At 49.2% G+C, this 14,976-nt stretch overlaps 6 protein-coding genes across 6 annotated transcripts; 4 read left to right on the forward strand and 2 right to left on the reverse strand.

The window, feature by feature from the left end:
- The first annotated feature begins 287 nt into the window (after positions 1 to 287).
- On the forward strand, positions 288 to 2,017 carry FOBCDRAFT_226249 (uncharacterized protein). The gene is made up of 3 exons (XM_031186296.3): positions 288 to 776; positions 829 to 1,499; positions 1,547 to 2,017. Exons 1-3 carry the CDS (start codon positions 396 to 398, stop codon positions 1,812 to 1,814), a joined length of 1,320 nt encoding a protein of 439 aa, XP_031037431.2. The 5' UTR covers positions 288 to 395; the 3' UTR covers positions 1,815 to 2,017.
- A 580-nt stretch (positions 2,018 to 2,597) lies between these two features.
- Positions 2,598 to 4,365, forward strand: FOBCDRAFT_203209 (uncharacterized protein; the record flags this gene model as incomplete). Its single annotated transcript, XM_031186294.2, has 4 exons — positions 2,598 to 2,740; positions 2,812 to 3,754; positions 3,808 to 4,193; positions 4,248 to 4,365. The coding sequence occupies 4 exons, from the start codon at positions 2,598 to 2,600 to the stop codon at positions 4,363 to 4,365; spliced, it is 1,590 nt and encodes a 529-aa protein (XP_031037429.1).
- Positions 4,366 to 4,684: 319 nt separating this feature from the next.
- On the reverse strand, positions 4,685 to 6,744 carry FOBCDRAFT_42423 (uncharacterized protein). The gene is made up of 3 exons (XM_031186291.3): positions 6,239 to 6,744; positions 5,615 to 6,193; positions 4,685 to 5,565 (listed from the first exon to the last, which is right to left on the reverse strand). The coding sequence occupies exons 1-3, from the start codon at positions 6,416 to 6,418 to the stop codon at positions 5,044 to 5,046; spliced, it is 1,281 nt and encodes a 426-aa protein (XP_031037426.2). The 5' UTR covers positions 6,419 to 6,744; the 3' UTR covers positions 4,685 to 5,043.
- A 1,111-nt stretch (positions 6,745 to 7,855) lies between these two features.
- FOBCDRAFT_42426 (uncharacterized protein) lies at positions 7,856 to 10,386 on the forward strand. Its single transcript, XM_031186289.3, has 3 exons — positions 7,856 to 8,931; positions 8,979 to 9,551; positions 9,602 to 10,386. The coding sequence occupies exons 1-3, from the start codon at positions 8,336 to 8,338 to the stop codon at positions 10,080 to 10,082; spliced, it is 1,650 nt and encodes a 549-aa protein (XP_031037424.2). The 5' UTR covers positions 7,856 to 8,335; the 3' UTR covers positions 10,083 to 10,386.
- A 305-nt stretch (positions 10,387 to 10,691) lies between these two features.
- Positions 10,692 to 13,663, forward strand: FOBCDRAFT_294936 (BRCT domain-containing protein; the record flags this gene model as incomplete). The annotated part of the gene is made up of 4 exons (XM_031186288.3): positions 10,692 to 10,772; positions 10,820 to 11,253; positions 11,303 to 12,713; positions 12,763 to 13,663. The coding sequence occupies 4 exons, from the start codon at positions 10,692 to 10,694 to the stop codon at positions 13,390 to 13,392; spliced, it is 2,556 nt and encodes an 851-aa protein (XP_031037423.2). The 3' UTR covers positions 13,393 to 13,663.
- FOBCDRAFT_42432 (ESCRT-II complex subunit-domain-containing protein) lies at positions 13,467 to 14,175 on the reverse strand. The gene is made up of 2 exons (XM_031186285.3): positions 13,709 to 14,175; positions 13,467 to 13,653 (listed from the first exon to the last, which is right to left on the reverse strand). Exons 1-2 carry the CDS (start codon positions 14,142 to 14,144, stop codon positions 13,541 to 13,543), a joined length of 549 nt encoding a protein of 182 aa, XP_031037420.1. The 5' UTR covers positions 14,145 to 14,175; the 3' UTR covers positions 13,467 to 13,540.
- Between the last annotated feature and the right edge of the window lie 801 nt (positions 14,176 to 14,976).

A 14,976-nucleotide genomic window follows, 5' to 3' on the forward strand; every position in this document is an offset into this window, starting at 1 on the left:
ACTGCACCCTGGTCTCTGGCTGTCAATATGCACAGCAACATAGCAAAAGGGAACCATACCATGTTCAGACCCAAAAATCCCCACACAGTCTCACTATCACGGCTTCAACGATGGCACCGTCTGCTTGGGACCAGATGGCACGGTTACTGAATCGTAATGACGAAATGACTTTTTCCATGCTATCTGGAAAAAAACGTGGCCGTTGTCGGCGGCTTGATAGGGCTTTAGACTTCCGAGGATGGACTCTCTGGAAAATACTAGTATACCACGACTCGCCTTTCATTTTATATGATTCATTGTCCTTAGGGACTTTCAACTCAAGATAGAAAGCATTAAAACAACCCACTTTAAGATATCTAATTCTTCATCACAGACTCCCTCAGCCCATCTTCAATATGCCTATCGCCGTCTCGCCGACCCTACCCAAGAATGGCCTCACTAAGTTCACCAACTGTCGGTTGCTGAAGGGCAACGACTTGGTCTGGGAGGACCTTTGGGTCAGCTCCATTACTGGCAAGATCATCGATAGCCAGGCTTCATTCTATGGCGGCCGCAACATGCCTGACAATACTCTTGATCTTGGCGGACGCATCATTGCACCAGGTCTGATCGAGTGCCAGCTCAACGGTGCCTTTGGCTTCAACTTCTCAACCTTACTGGATGACATGTCCGAATATGGCAAAAACATCCAAAAGATCAATCGGCTACTGGTCAAGACAGGGGTCACATCATACATCCCAACCATCACCAGTCAACGGCCTGAATTATACCAAAAGGTACGCCTTCCTTTTTGGTGGGGCAATCGTACATGAAGCTAACGCCTGCCAGGCCCTCCCGTATCTTGGCCCGTCTGGGGAACTGCGGATCCCGGCTCACGGCGCCGAGTCACTCGGTGCTCATTGTGAGGGTCCGTTCTTGAGTCCCACCAAGAATGGAGTTCACAATGTCGATGTCCTCACACAAGCGGAATCGATAGAGGACATTGAGCAATGTTATGGTCGTGAGAATATAACCCCTCGCTCCGATGGCGCGCCAATGCCGATCAAGATGATTACAGCAGCGCCGGAACGCGGACAGATGATGAACCTAATCCCAGAGATCACATCAAGAGGAATCATATATTCCGTTGGCCACACCGAGGCAACATACGAAGAGACATCGCAAGCTGTTAGTAAGGGTGCTACAATGATTACACACCTCTTCAATGCCATGCGTCCATTGCATCACAGAAACCCAGGTGTCTTTGGAGTTTTGGGCAAGGCTGAGAGTCTGCCACGACCTTACTTTGGCATCATCTCAGATGGCATTCATTTGCATCCTACGACTATCAAAATCGCCTACAGCGCTCATCCTGATGGCTTTATCCTGGTCACGGATGCTATGCATCTTGTTGGTCTCCCGGATGGGGCCTATCCGTGGACAAACGGAGAATACACATGCAACATTGTCAAGCAAGGTTCTAAATTGCTCCTCGAGAACTCTGACACGATTGCTGGGAGGTACGTACTGATCTACCCTACGGAGCCTTGTATCTAACTCTCATCAGCTCAATCACTCTCCTCGAGTGTGTCAATAATTTCAGACAGTGGACTGGGGCTAGTATTCCCCAGGCCCTTGGAGCGGTCACATCAACACCCGCAGCCATGCTTGGCTTACAGGGAGTCAAGGGTTCACTAGAATCGGGGGCTGACGCAGATCTGGTGATTTTGTCAGACGGATACGAAAGACAGGGCGAGGTCAGGGGAACGAATGAAGTTCTCGTGCTGGACGAAGTGTGGAAGTTTGGTGAGAGGGTGTCTGACTCTGCCAAGTAGAGCAAGTTGATGTGAAAGTTTGGTTGGCTTGGCGTTGCTGTTGGTTCCCGTCCTCATGATAAGAATAGGTATGCTGCATGAAACAGAAACTAGATTTAAAAGAGCATTATTATTAGAAAGGCAAAGACCTAGGGAGCATTAGCTGGAAGCATTGGGCATGAAGCAAGCATTGATAAATAAAAGATTACTGCAAACGCTGCAAACGTTGTGCTTCATTTTAATTGACGTTGATGGGATAATAAAAACCTCCTGGAAGATGCCGAAATGGCAAACAACGCTAAGAACAACTCTTAAAGCTTCCTCTTATAGCGCTCCCTTTTAGCAGATGACAATGCCCGCGGGGCCTCGAGTCTTCACATGAAGCTCTGTCTCGGCCAATTGTTGAAGCGAATGCCAATCAACTATCAGAGCCTATCGCTGGGAACAGTAAAGGGTTGGCCAGCCCAGTGGGTCTCTCCACAAACCTACCTACAGTAGCTGGAGGTCGGCAGCCCAGGCCCTCCACACTCTCTCCGTCTCCGCCTCCGCCTCTCCTCATACTACCTGACTATCTCTACCTCACTCTGCTCGACCTTTAACCTGTCTTATCTACTCTTTCGGCTCTGTTTGCTCATCGCTCCAAACACTCGGCGCTCTACCGGGAAAACAACCCGTCATCGCCGGTGTCGCCAGCTATTTCTCATCCCTTTGCATCGTTGCACATACTTGCGCGATCACGTTGTGTCGCTGTCTCCCCCGCCGCGCCAATGGGACTTTGACGGCTCTTCTCAACTGAACAATGCCATGTCAACCTACAACTCAATGTCGGGGCTGCCAACTGGCGCCTCTTCCAGCGAAGCGATGGCGATGAACTTCGGATCTGCTCACTCTCAGAGTATGAATATGGACGTGTTCGACCAGGATATGACATTTGATGAATCACTTCTGTAAGCACTGCAGCGCACTTGCAACGCGCGCGCAACTTTGGCTTGGGAGCTAGTCAAGCTAACATCTACAGTGATGGAGCTGCACTGCAGACTCTACCTTTCGGCACCTCGTACGACTTGGATGCCTTTTCCTCGACCTTTGAAGATCCCTTCTCATACTCGACTCGACAACAATTCGATCCTCCGCCGAATCAAGATGCCTTGCACGAGGAATCATCTCCCCAGGAGCCCGATAATAAACTTCTTGGGTTCTCCGCTCCCGTTTCCAATGCTACCATTGTCAACGAGAACAACCAATTTGTTGAAGCCGGCATGACGGCTGAATTGTATGGCATGTTCTTCGTTGCCGAGGATGTCTTTGGAGGAGAATCAACCGGACGCCCGATGGAATTGACTTGTTATCGCCGCAACCTCTGGCAGTGTTCGGGGCAGATCACTCTCCCTCGCGGAATCAGGAATATTGTGAATGAACAAGGGCAGCACATTCAAATATTCGAGTTAGTAGCGACTATTGCAGCCATCGAATCCATCGAAGGAAAGGCTACAGAAATAATATCGATCCCCTGGAAAAACGCCAATCCCCAGGGAGGTGATGACTCAAAAGGCGTTTCAGCACCGCCTACTATCACACTGGATATAACGACAGGCCAGGAGATCGACGCACATCGTGTTTCTCTGCCTATATCTTGGAAACGGCTTCAGTTCAAGCATGCTACTGCCAACAACGGCAGAAGAAAGGGCTTGCAACAGCACTACGTGGTCCAGATCACCCTGCTGGGAAAGACACAGGCAGGTGAACTCATAAAAATATCGGAGATCAAATCTGGCCCAGTCATTGTTCGTGGCCGGAGTCCTAGAAACTTCGACAGCAGGAAGGACGTTCCTCTTACAGGCGACAAGAGATTTGAGAGGAGAAGCACATCGACGTCAAATGTGGATCACCCAACGCTTAAACTTGAACGGGAGAATTCGACGAACTTCACCCAAAGATTCCCTCCTGCTGGAAATCTCCAGGTAAGACACAAATCAGTCCATGCACATAAAGGACAGAACTGACAGATAAGCAGCCGAACGACTGGGCAACACCTGGGTCAATGACCCATCCACTACCCAGTCCTCAACCCGTTGCAAGTCCACATCCGGCAAAACGAGTCGCCTTATCGCCAACAATGACTAGACCCCCGATACCAGCTTGGTCCAGCGATCCAAACAACTCTGCTAAGGCGACAAATTCCCACAATAACAAAAATTCAATCCCACGTCAGAATGCTTCTCTGCCGATCAATCTATCGCTATCAGAAGACGAGAGAAGTCCGAACCGCTCCAGTGCCGAGCTGCACAGTCCCAATTCTGGCAAAGGCTACACCACCGCAGGGGCGAACAGGGAAAACAGTCCTGCAGATGAGGGGGCCGATCCCTTGTACGAATACTTTCCACTGACTGTGGATGATTGGTACGTTACCACTTTGTTGGATCTCTCCACTTTCACGTTACTAACCTCGACCAGGATGCCGCCTGTCGATGCTGTTTATCGGCCTCACGTGGTCCATCACACTATCATGCCACCAGAGATGAAAGCACAACAACTCAAGAGCAAGGCTAAGCGGTACTTTGCCTCTGACTGAAACACAACAGGTAGTTGAAACTGATGAGTTACGAATTGTTGGAAAGCCGATTTCCTGTATATTATATATCTAAGCTTTTGTACGGGCATTCTGGTAAAGGGGAGTCTGTTTGGGATTATAGCACATTGTGAGCAAGTATATACACATTAGGTGGACGGTTAACTCATCATTGAGGGCATGAGATGGTTTGCATCGATACCCGAGAATTTTAATGCGACAATTGGCCATTGCAAAGTCGGTATTACAAAACACAGCATATGTTGTTGAATCATGCTCATGTTGCTTGAGAATGAATCTATACACAGACTGAGTTTTCAAGTTACAGGGGCAATGGGTTGTATTGAACACCTGTGTATCTTCCAGTCGTCCTAGATGACAATCGATTTTCAAGAAATGACCCTTTTCCCCCAAACGCTTCCACGCCAAAAGACGATACACGCAATACCCATAAACTCCAACACACAACCTATCTAAAAGCCACCAGTGGTATTTGTGTTCTATCTCTAACCTGATTTAAACGCCTTAATCGAATACGGGGCTAAAGATGCTATTGTTGTAGTCATACTGATACAGTCTGATAATTTTGTTCCTGAGCCAACCCTGTAGCGACTGAACAAGACCTTCCTGATCTCCATTTCTTTTCTACTCCTCCTATCCCAATATATCCACCTATCACGTTTAGTGCGCCCCGACGGTGTTCATTTTCTTCTGAAGTTCGGGGTTAGGAGTCAACCTGCGGTTTAGATCTGGCTCAGGAATGCGAGAGGCCATACGGTCGGGAACTAGGTCTGGCGACGGTGATCGCATTGTCTTAATGTTTGCGGTCATCGGTTGAAGCAAATTCGCGACAGGAGCGTCTGGAGACATGGCGACGGCGCTATCGATCATCTCAACTTTCGTCTTTGGGACGTCGGTCTGAACTTCGAGGTTGGGCGTAAGTCTGCGGTTCAGGTTCGGTTCCGGAATACGCGATGCCATTCGGTCGGGGAACAAATCGGGCGAAGGGGTTCTCATAGAGTAGTCACCCGCAGGTGTCGCTCGCAAGAGGTGTGAAGCAATCGGCTCCGGAGCGATAATCGCAGGACTCTGAGCTCTCCGAATCCTGGTTTCAGGGATAGCAACATTGCCAGTTCGTACTTTGGAGGGAAGAATCTGCTCGAATCCCTGCTCGCGAGCAACTTTCTCGATGCTCTTGAAGTACTGTCCTTCATGTTAGCGGAGTCTCATTATGGGAGGAAGAGTTGCTTACCTTCACTGTCTTGACCTGAAGTTCCAATGTGGCGTCCTCGTCGACGACAATCATGGGATGAGGGTGGAGCTGAAGGCATGATAGCGACCACATGTGGTTGACGCCTTGTTCGACGCATTTCTGCAATGCAAGCGCCTTGCGGGCTCCCAGGATAATGACAACAACCTCTCTTGCTTCAAGGACAGTTTGGACGCCCACAGTCAAAGCCATTCTTGGCACCCGGCTTACATCGTTGTCAAAGAAGCGCGAGTTGGAAAGAATGGTGTCGTATGCTAATGTCTTGACTCGGGTACGACTGGCAAGGCTAGATCCGGGTTCGTTGAAAGCGATGTGCCCGTCTTCACCAATACCGGCCAAGAAGAGATCAATACCACCAGCTGCCTTGATAGCTTCCTCGTATGCATCACATTCGGCTTCCGGGCTGGCAGCATTGCCATTAAGTATGTGGACGTTGGAAGGATGAATGTTGACATGAGAGAAGAAGTGCTTCCACATAAAGGAGTGGTAGGAGTTTGGGTCGTCTCGAGGAAGACCGACGTACTCGTCCATGTTGAAGGTGACTACATTCTCGAACGAGACCTGCTATGGTTAGATGCTGCCCTAGGATGAGGTGATGCGACATACTTCGCCAGCCTTGTACTTGCGTACTAGCATATCATACACTCCGATCGGGCTAGAGCCTGTAGGGAGGCCGAGGATAAAGGGATGCTCGGGTGTGGGTTGGAAGGCATTGATGCGCTCCACGACGTAATTGGCGACATACTTGCATGCCTCAGTCTCGTCGTCACGGATGATGAGCCGCATGATGTGGTTGTGTTATTGGTAGTGGGTGATGTTATAAGTGTTGGGCTTAGAAATGAAGTTATCAAGTAATGTACTTTTGGTAGGAGTTCTTGAGTGCGTTGGGGTTTGAAGAAATATGATTACACTTTCGAGGAGTCAGTTGCTTATGAAGAGAACTTATCAAAGGCGTACAAGTCACTACCAAGAGAGAGTCACTTGCCATCCATGGGGACCAGTTGCATCATGATAGAAGCCACTAGATAAGGACGCCACTTTCCTTTCCGCTCTCCCACTGCCATTCATGATGCAGCGTGGGGAGGGCCACCTCGGTCAGTGGGCAATGTAAGGTTGGATAGCAAGTCACGATAGGTGCAGTGATTCATGGTGGAGGGAATGAAACGTTTACTATGAAGTTTGACACTGTTTGAAAAGCCGCACTGTATTGCTCATGATAGGTAAGGTAGGTAGTGTTGTCAAGGTTGCTTCTGCTTCCATTGGCCAAAGCCAAGCTTCCTTGTTTCTACGGGGCAAAGACGGATATAGTCAGTGATATACAGTAGCCGGCATTAGCTCCGATGCAAGGTAGCGTTGGAGGGATGTTATCAGATCCATGGTACATAGGTCTCGGAATCCCGATTTCTCTTTATGGGAGGTGGAAGCATGATAGAGTTCTTTTGCTCGTATTGGATACTTCTGAAACTTTGTCGTTACGTGAAGTCTCCGCCTCAGCATTGAAACCGAGGTCACCACCCTCAAGATGATCAAGAATTGAAGCCGTGTAAGCGCACTAGTTGATGACAGGATTGGTTCCAGGGTTTTGTTCTTGTTCTTGTTCATGTTCATGGCAAGGTCACTTCAATGCAGGGGTCCAGGATAGTTAGTGGTAGACGCGCCGAAGAAGGGCAGATTGTTTCAAATTACGTTCCTTGGCGATGTCTGTGTAACAAGGACAAGTTTGAAGTAACATGTAAAATCAGATGAACCTTCTGAACTAATGGAGATTGTTGAGACGACCACAAATAAGCCTCCTCTTGGTCTCCAATAGTAGTAGCGGTGCACTAACAATTAAAACGTGACGGGGCCCATGTCACTCACTAATAAAAAACCATCCACTTTCTCACGGGGCACTCACACTCACACGCAACGTTACGTTACAACTAACTCCTCCACATCTGGCTACGATCCTCGACCCCGTCTGACCCAACAATCTCCAAGGCCACAGAGAGGTCAAAGGCCACAATGACAATTACAGCTACAGGCGCTTCTGCTCACTAATTTGCTGGCTCGCAGCGCTGTGGCGGTTGTCGCGTGTCGCCTGTGAGAGAGCGTGTGCGTGAGCGGGCGCTTTCGCTGTGCGACGTTGATTTTGATCTCATGGACGAATTGGAGGCGATATGATACATTACTACTACCAATTACCACTTACCTACACCTACTCTTCTTGCTCTCCCTCTACTTCCATGACACAGCGTGAACTGCACTGCACTGCACTGAACTGAATTCGACCAGACCGACTCCCCCTTGCAACGTCGACTCTTTTTCTGCTTCTTCTCTGTGGGACTCTGTTGTCGTCTGCTCCGCTCTACCCGTCCCTTCTCATGCTTTGACCCCGTCAACTCCTGGCATGTCCCATCAGAGGTGGCCCATCTCCATCTTCGTGTTGTTTCCTTCAGATCTCCCCTCGTCTGAGCTACCTATCCAGGAACCTGTGCCTGTCCATCAGACACCCTCCACCTGCTAGTAGCAGTAGTAGTTGGTCCATCCATCGGGGCGTAAGATTCTCACCCTCACCCCATCCCATCTATTCCTTCGAAGGCGGTTGCTTCAACCTCTTCTTTTCGCATTCTCTTGGACTATTTACATTCTGCCGTGTCCATGACTCAAACCTTCTTCCTTTTCCCCTTTCGTTTCTATTTTCCATAATCACTCGTTGCCATCATGCCAGCGACTTTTCAAAAGACACTCTTGGCTGCCATCATCAAGAGCCTCCTTCGGGGGAAATCACTGGTTCAGTCACTCTTGGCTTACTGGGGCAGCTCTCTGGGGCTTGAGACAAACACAAAGACGCGATTTGCTAATACGCCACGCAAATCTGCCCAAGACTTCCTCAAAGAGGCAGAGGCTCTTTTCCTCGACCCTGTCAGTCAAGATGGCCTGCAAGAACTATCTAACAACCTACGAAAACAACTCCTAGAGCGACTAGAAACTGATATGGAGTGTATGCTGCCGTCATACAGTCATCAGCTGCCAAGAGGTACAGAGGTCGGCCGCTTTGTGGCATTGGATGTTGGTGGTTCGACCCTCAGAGTAGCATTGGTGGAACTGCGTGGTCGCGTGTCCAATATTGGCGAGGAGAGCAGGATTGTGAGCATGAGAAACTTCCACATCACACCCGAGATTAAAGCCCTAGAAGGCATGTTGTTCTTCGACTGGATGGCCGAGAAAATACTAGAGACTCTATCAGCAGAGCTAGAGCAGCAAGATAGATCTGATGGACCTTTGCCTATGTCGATGGCATGGAGTTTTCCCATTGAGTATGCTTATTCCACACGCCCTTTCGTCCAGAGCTAATATTTGTTAGACAAACATCACTGGCAGGTGGCAAGTTGCAAGGGATGGGCAAGGGCTTCGCTGCGTGCAACGGGTTGTTGGGTCAAGATCTTGGAGAGATCGTACGAACAGCCTGCTTGAACCGCGGTCTCAACGTAGAACTTCGAGCTATTGTCAACGACTCTAGTGCATGCTTACTATCGGAGTCGTATAACCACCCCACAACGAGATTCGGTCTCATCCTTGGTACTGGCGTCAACCTCGCTGCCTATCTTCCTGTATCCGCCATCGGACGTGTCAAATTTGGCGAGCGTCCTCCCCAATGGTTCGAGAAAGCGACACATGTCATCATCAACAGCGAGATCAGCATGATGGGACGTGATATCTTGCCCTTGACAAGATGGGACCGGCAATTATTGGCGAATCACTCCCGACCTGAGTTTCAGCCTCTAGAGCACATGGTCAGCGGCATGTATCTGGGCGAGATTTGCAGATTGGCACTTGTTGAGGCGATTGAGTCGACTGGGGTTTTTGGAGGTGTTGTTCCTGTGTCCCTGGAGAAACCTTACTCGTTCTCAACCGAGACACTTTCTATCATTGAGAGGTGAGTTTTAGACTCAAGATTGTCCAGCTTCAGCATGCTAACGATCATAGGGATACAAGCTCTGATGCCGAAGAGGCACGCAAGCAATTTTCCTCTCGCCACCCATCGAGCCAACCCCCCACAGGTGCTGATCTATCATTCCTCAAGCAACTAGCCGGTCTAATCTCCAGGCGCTCAAGTGCGCTTGTTGCTGCTGGCGTACACGCTTTCTGGAACTTGCGCATCGACAGCCAGAACAAGTTCGTGTCCACACTATCACCCGGATCATCTGAGCGAGACAGCGCCGAAGCAGACCGTGACCTGGCTGAGACGACAGTAGCCTACAACGGCGGCGTTATTGAGAGCTACCCTGGCTATCTTGATAGTTGTCAGTCGTATCTAAATGACTTGGTAGCGGCTGACAAGATGAAAAAGTCTGGAAACAGAACAATCAAGCTTGTGTCAGCAAAGGAGAGCTCCCTGATGGGAGCAGCAGTGGCCTTGGCCTCTTTGGAGGAGGTCGTAGAGGGGCCATTGGGCGTGGTTGGCTAAAGAAAAGGAACAGGTATACGCCATTTTAATATCACGTTATAGCATTGCATCGGTGTTGGGCGTTTTGGTTTTTGAGATGAAAATGTCTTTGGATGATTTCTTATGGAGAATATATTCGGATGATGAACTTGGGACGGAGATGTCGATACTATATTAATACAGCCCTTAGATACACGTGTCCCTGGGAACTGCTCATGATAGCCTTAGGTCCCAAAATTTGATTCTCCAGTCTTGAATAATAGTCATATCAAAAGATCTGCTATCACAATAACTGAATTTTCTTATGCTGGTGTTTGGTACCACCTTCATCACTGACTGCGCGGTACCGCCTTCACCAACTGAAGGTTGGTGTCCGCTCCACTCATAAGGCCATTTAGGTGGACTTGATGGTCACGTGCACGCGTCAAACTCTCGCGTTGAGTGGCCGGCGCGTCTGCAGCTTCATATAGTTTCTAGGCACCCCACGGTATCTTCTACACCAACCTAATATCTTCCCGCAGCTGTTGATCTCTTGAGCTTAGATTAATTTTTTGACTTAATGTCATAACCACGGCGTTGTTCGATTATTTTGTTCTCTTTCATCCTATCCTTTTGCCCTGAACACGCGACATGGCCACCACCGACACATTTGCTGAATGCGCCATCGCGTTCGTCGCCAGCAATTTACTGACCCCCAAACTGGTCGGAGAGGTATGCTGAAGCTGCCAAGCTCAATTATCAATACTGACAACTCCTAGCTATCAACAATCTTAGAAGAAAATGGTGCAGAAATATGCGAACCTCGACGCGACGGCTCATTACCGATTGAGAAGGTCACCCACATCATCTCCAACACGATCGATTTCCCCCAGTTCACTGAGGCACAGGCCCATATGATCCCTGTTGTGACGACTCAATGGATCACCTTCTCAATAGCTCGCAGGAAACAGGCTCAAATTAGACCTTTTTCGCCTGATCCGAGAATGATCTTTTCCGAGGTGGTGGTGACTTGCGCGGATCTACCAGAGACCGACAAGGAGAGTATTGCTGGTGCTACAATGGCTTTGGGTGGACAAGAAACAAAAGATGCGTCTAAATTGACCACACATATTTGCGCCCTATCGATGGATCATCCCAAGGTCCAAGTTGCTCTACAAAAGGGATGGAAAGGCAAAGTTGTGCTGCCACACTGGTAAGTCTTGCACAAATGGCTTATAATGCTGGTCGTTGACAATCTCCAGGTTCGATGATTGTTTCAAACTTGGGAAACGTATCGACGAAGGTCCCTATCTACTACCCGATCCCGAAATTCTTAAGAAGACTTCCGCGGACGATCTCAAAATTCCCTCCAACGAAAACCTCGCGGGTGCGACATCGCCGACACCGAATTATCTGCCTTTACCCTTACCTTCTGATGGGGAGATTGTACGCCCACCGGCCACTGTCTTCCAAGACCGAAATGTACTGCTATCCGGGGATCTAACTATAACCGATCGACTGTCAAAGGTGGTCAAGGAAATCATCGTCAGAGGAGGCGGAAGGCTCGTGGATAAGGTCGAGGATTGTGACATGCTCATCTGCCAATATCGCGATGGTCCGCAATATGTCCAAGCTGCGCAGTCGTGCAAAGAAGTTGGAAATCTGGCCTGGCTTTACTGGCTTATCGTTCATAACGAGTGGACATCGCCCCTTCGTCGATTGCTACACTATCCGATCCCCAAGGATGGTATAGAAGGATTCAAGGGTCTACGCATTACAGTATCAAATTACGGTGGTGAAGCACGAATTTACCTGGAGAACCTGATCAAGGCTTCTGGAGCCGAGTTCACCAGAACGATGAGAGCTGAGAACACGCATTTAATCACTGCTAGAGACTCGAGCGAGAAATGCAAGGCTGCTCCTGAATGGGGGATTGCCGTTATCAACCATCTCTGGATTGAGGAAAGCTATGCCAAGTGCGAAATTAGGCCCATCAACATTAAGAAGTATAATCATTTCCCTCCGCGCACTAACCTGGGCGAGATAATCGGGCAAACGTTCTTTGATGAACCAAAGTTGCGCGAAAAGTACTACCCCGGGGGGCAGGACAAGCTATCACCGCGAGCCAAGAGGAAGCGAGCAATCCTGGAAGCTGCAGAGGATAACGCATATTCACGAGGGCCAGCAGAGGGTGTTGTTGTTGGTCAGGTTGGCAATGAGGACGTTGAGATGGAAGACTCTAATAGAGGAGAGAGCGAGAAGTCTGCAAAGAAGACGAGGACCATCGGAGATGCAACACCAATTCGTCCACGTCGTACTGGGAAGGAGAACGAGACACCGTCGGTGGCTTCTACAGGAAGCCGTAGCGCCAAAGCGAAAGCTCAAGAACGTCTGCATGGCCTGAGCGACGATATCGCGCTTTATGAAAAGGAGAAGAAGAGACATGCCAAGGGAGGCAATGCAATCTGGGGTGGAAAACGAGCAGCCGACCAGGCCGAAAAGACTAACAGCAAAACCAAACAAGATGAGAAGCCTGAAGATGAAGATGCCGACGCGTTAGCGAAGCGGCCGACCAAAAAGACCAAGCAGTCACTTCCAGACATTCAGATGCGTGTCGTCTTGACTGGATTCACTCGCTGGGTTGGAGACAAGAACAAGGAAGATCAAGATCGAGTACGTAAGCGTGAGCCATTTGTTTGAATCTATTCTAACCAAATGACAGAGAAAACTCCGGGACATGGGGATACAGATCGTTCAAGAGGGTCAACCGTGCGACTATCTGGCAGCCCCTAGTGTTGTCCGCACTGTCAAATTCCTATGCGCGCTTGCACGCGGCCCAACAGTGATCTCATCAACTTTCATTGACCAGTCTTTGGACAAGGGTACCCTTCTCGACGTTGAGGATTTCATCCTCAAAGACAATGCGGCCGAGAAAAGGCACAACATGGTCCTTGAGACATCAGTCGCTCGTGCCAAGGCAAATAGAGGCAAACTTCTTGTTGGTGTTCCCATCTATTGCACGGAAAAGATCCGCAATGGTGCGGAGAGCTACAAAGCGATCGCCGAGGCCAACGGGGCGATCTTCAAGATCTACCGGGCTCGGAGCGGGACGACGATCCGACCAACAACGGCAGAGGAGGAGGGTAACGCGCCACCCGAGCCGGTCTACCTATTAAGTAGCGGACGTCCCGACGAGAGGCCGCTTTGGGAGAAATTCCGTGATATGGCGTACAACGGCAACATGGAGCCTCGTATTGTTGCACCTGACTGGTTGCTCGATGTCGCAATGGCTCAACAGGTGCGGTTTGATGACAAGTTTCTGGCGGAGAACTTTTACGGAAATTCGCAGTAGCCCTTTCTCTGGCTGTTGCTTGATGGCGTTCAGGATGGTTTAACATCGCTGCCGATGTTGGAGTCCGTAGTCGGTTCATATTGGTGCGCGTACTGTGATGAAAAGTCGCATGTGCCTTATGTAGAGATGAGTATGTATGTTTCGGTGCTTAGAAGAATTTAACGCCTAATGAGTCGTCCTGGCCGAATATTTGAGCTTTGTTTCGTTTGACGAGGATGTTCAGAGCTTTTAGAAGGACATCAGTGTCCATGCCGTGAATGTCTATGAGGATCAGCCATAGGATCTTTAACATATTGTTTGGTCTGACTGAAATTACCATTTCCTTTTGTACCATCTCCCTCGACAAGTTCATAGACTGTAAGAACACTGCCCTTCTGTCCCGTCTCTTCGACGTAGTTCTCTACAAGCTCCGCCCACTCCTCGGGCTTTCGCCAATACAGAAACACAACATCCCCTGTTGTTTTGCCTCCGACGTATTCTACACGCCCATCTGTGTGCATATAAGAAATCACATCACGGATGTCATCAAATTGTAGCCTTCGATCGAGTTTTCGGTTTACAAAGAGATCTGAATCTGCTGCTTCGGACAGCGATAGGCGGAAGATACGGTTATGTCGCGCGTAGGCGAGGATAAGGTCGGACCATTTGTTGCGCTGGGCATGGAGTGTAGTGAGATTAGTTTGGCGTGTGAAGAAGGCGGGGAAATGGTACTCGCGGGGGAATGCGAAGGAGGATTCGGTGGTAGTCGCCATTGTCTAGGTTGGTGATGTTTGTGTGGTGTTGAGGATTGGAGGGGCTGAGACGATGACGTGGGAGGGGCTCTACAGCTAAGGTACCCGTCAGGCTAAACACGTGTGATAGGTCCATCGGCCAAAGCCGTTTACGGTAATGCAATGCAATTCTAGGCCTCAGACTTCAGTATCCCATTCTTGATTAACCCTTGCTACCTTATCGAACCATGCGATGAAGATCTACGGAGTAAACAAAATTCTTTCAGTCCTTTTCGCTTGGAATAACACACCAGAACAAAGTTTGAATTCGTGTTTGTAAATCAGATCATCTCCATTCGTACGACACGACACCAAACTTCGCCTCAGGGATTCCTCTCCGAGACTCCACATAACGGACTTGTCCCCCATAGTCACTGCGTATTCTTGTTGACTATTCCGTGGAGAATGCTTGACAATTGAATCTCCGTGACACTGAGCCGTGGTGTTATCTTTGTGGGGGAACTGTAGGTATCGCCCAGTTAGAGTCGCTGTGTTGCAAAGCAGAAGAGGTTGATATTGAGGCTTATCTATGTCGGCATTGATAAGGAGGCTCACTCCGAGGAGAAAGGTTAATACAGGGAATATGGGAACTAAGGTAGTAAATATTCCCGATCGATACAACACACAAAAATAGCTCGAGGAATTTTGTTATCCGGCTTTGAGTGAGGATTTTGATTGAGCGAGTCTAGAACAATGACATTCCCTGTTCAGGACCTGAGGACATGTTCTCGAGAGAAGGCCAAGAAAGAGCAGTGACAATTCTACACTGAACTAGGCGATATTCGAGATGGCTTCAGCCTTCACCGAGACTCAG

The sequence above is a fragment of the Fusarium oxysporum genome, chromosome VI (genome assembly GCF_013085055.1).
Source record: "Fusarium oxysporum Fo47 chromosome VI, complete sequence".
Taxonomy (NCBI): domain Eukaryota; kingdom Fungi; phylum Ascomycota; class Sordariomycetes; order Hypocreales; family Nectriaceae; genus Fusarium; species Fusarium oxysporum.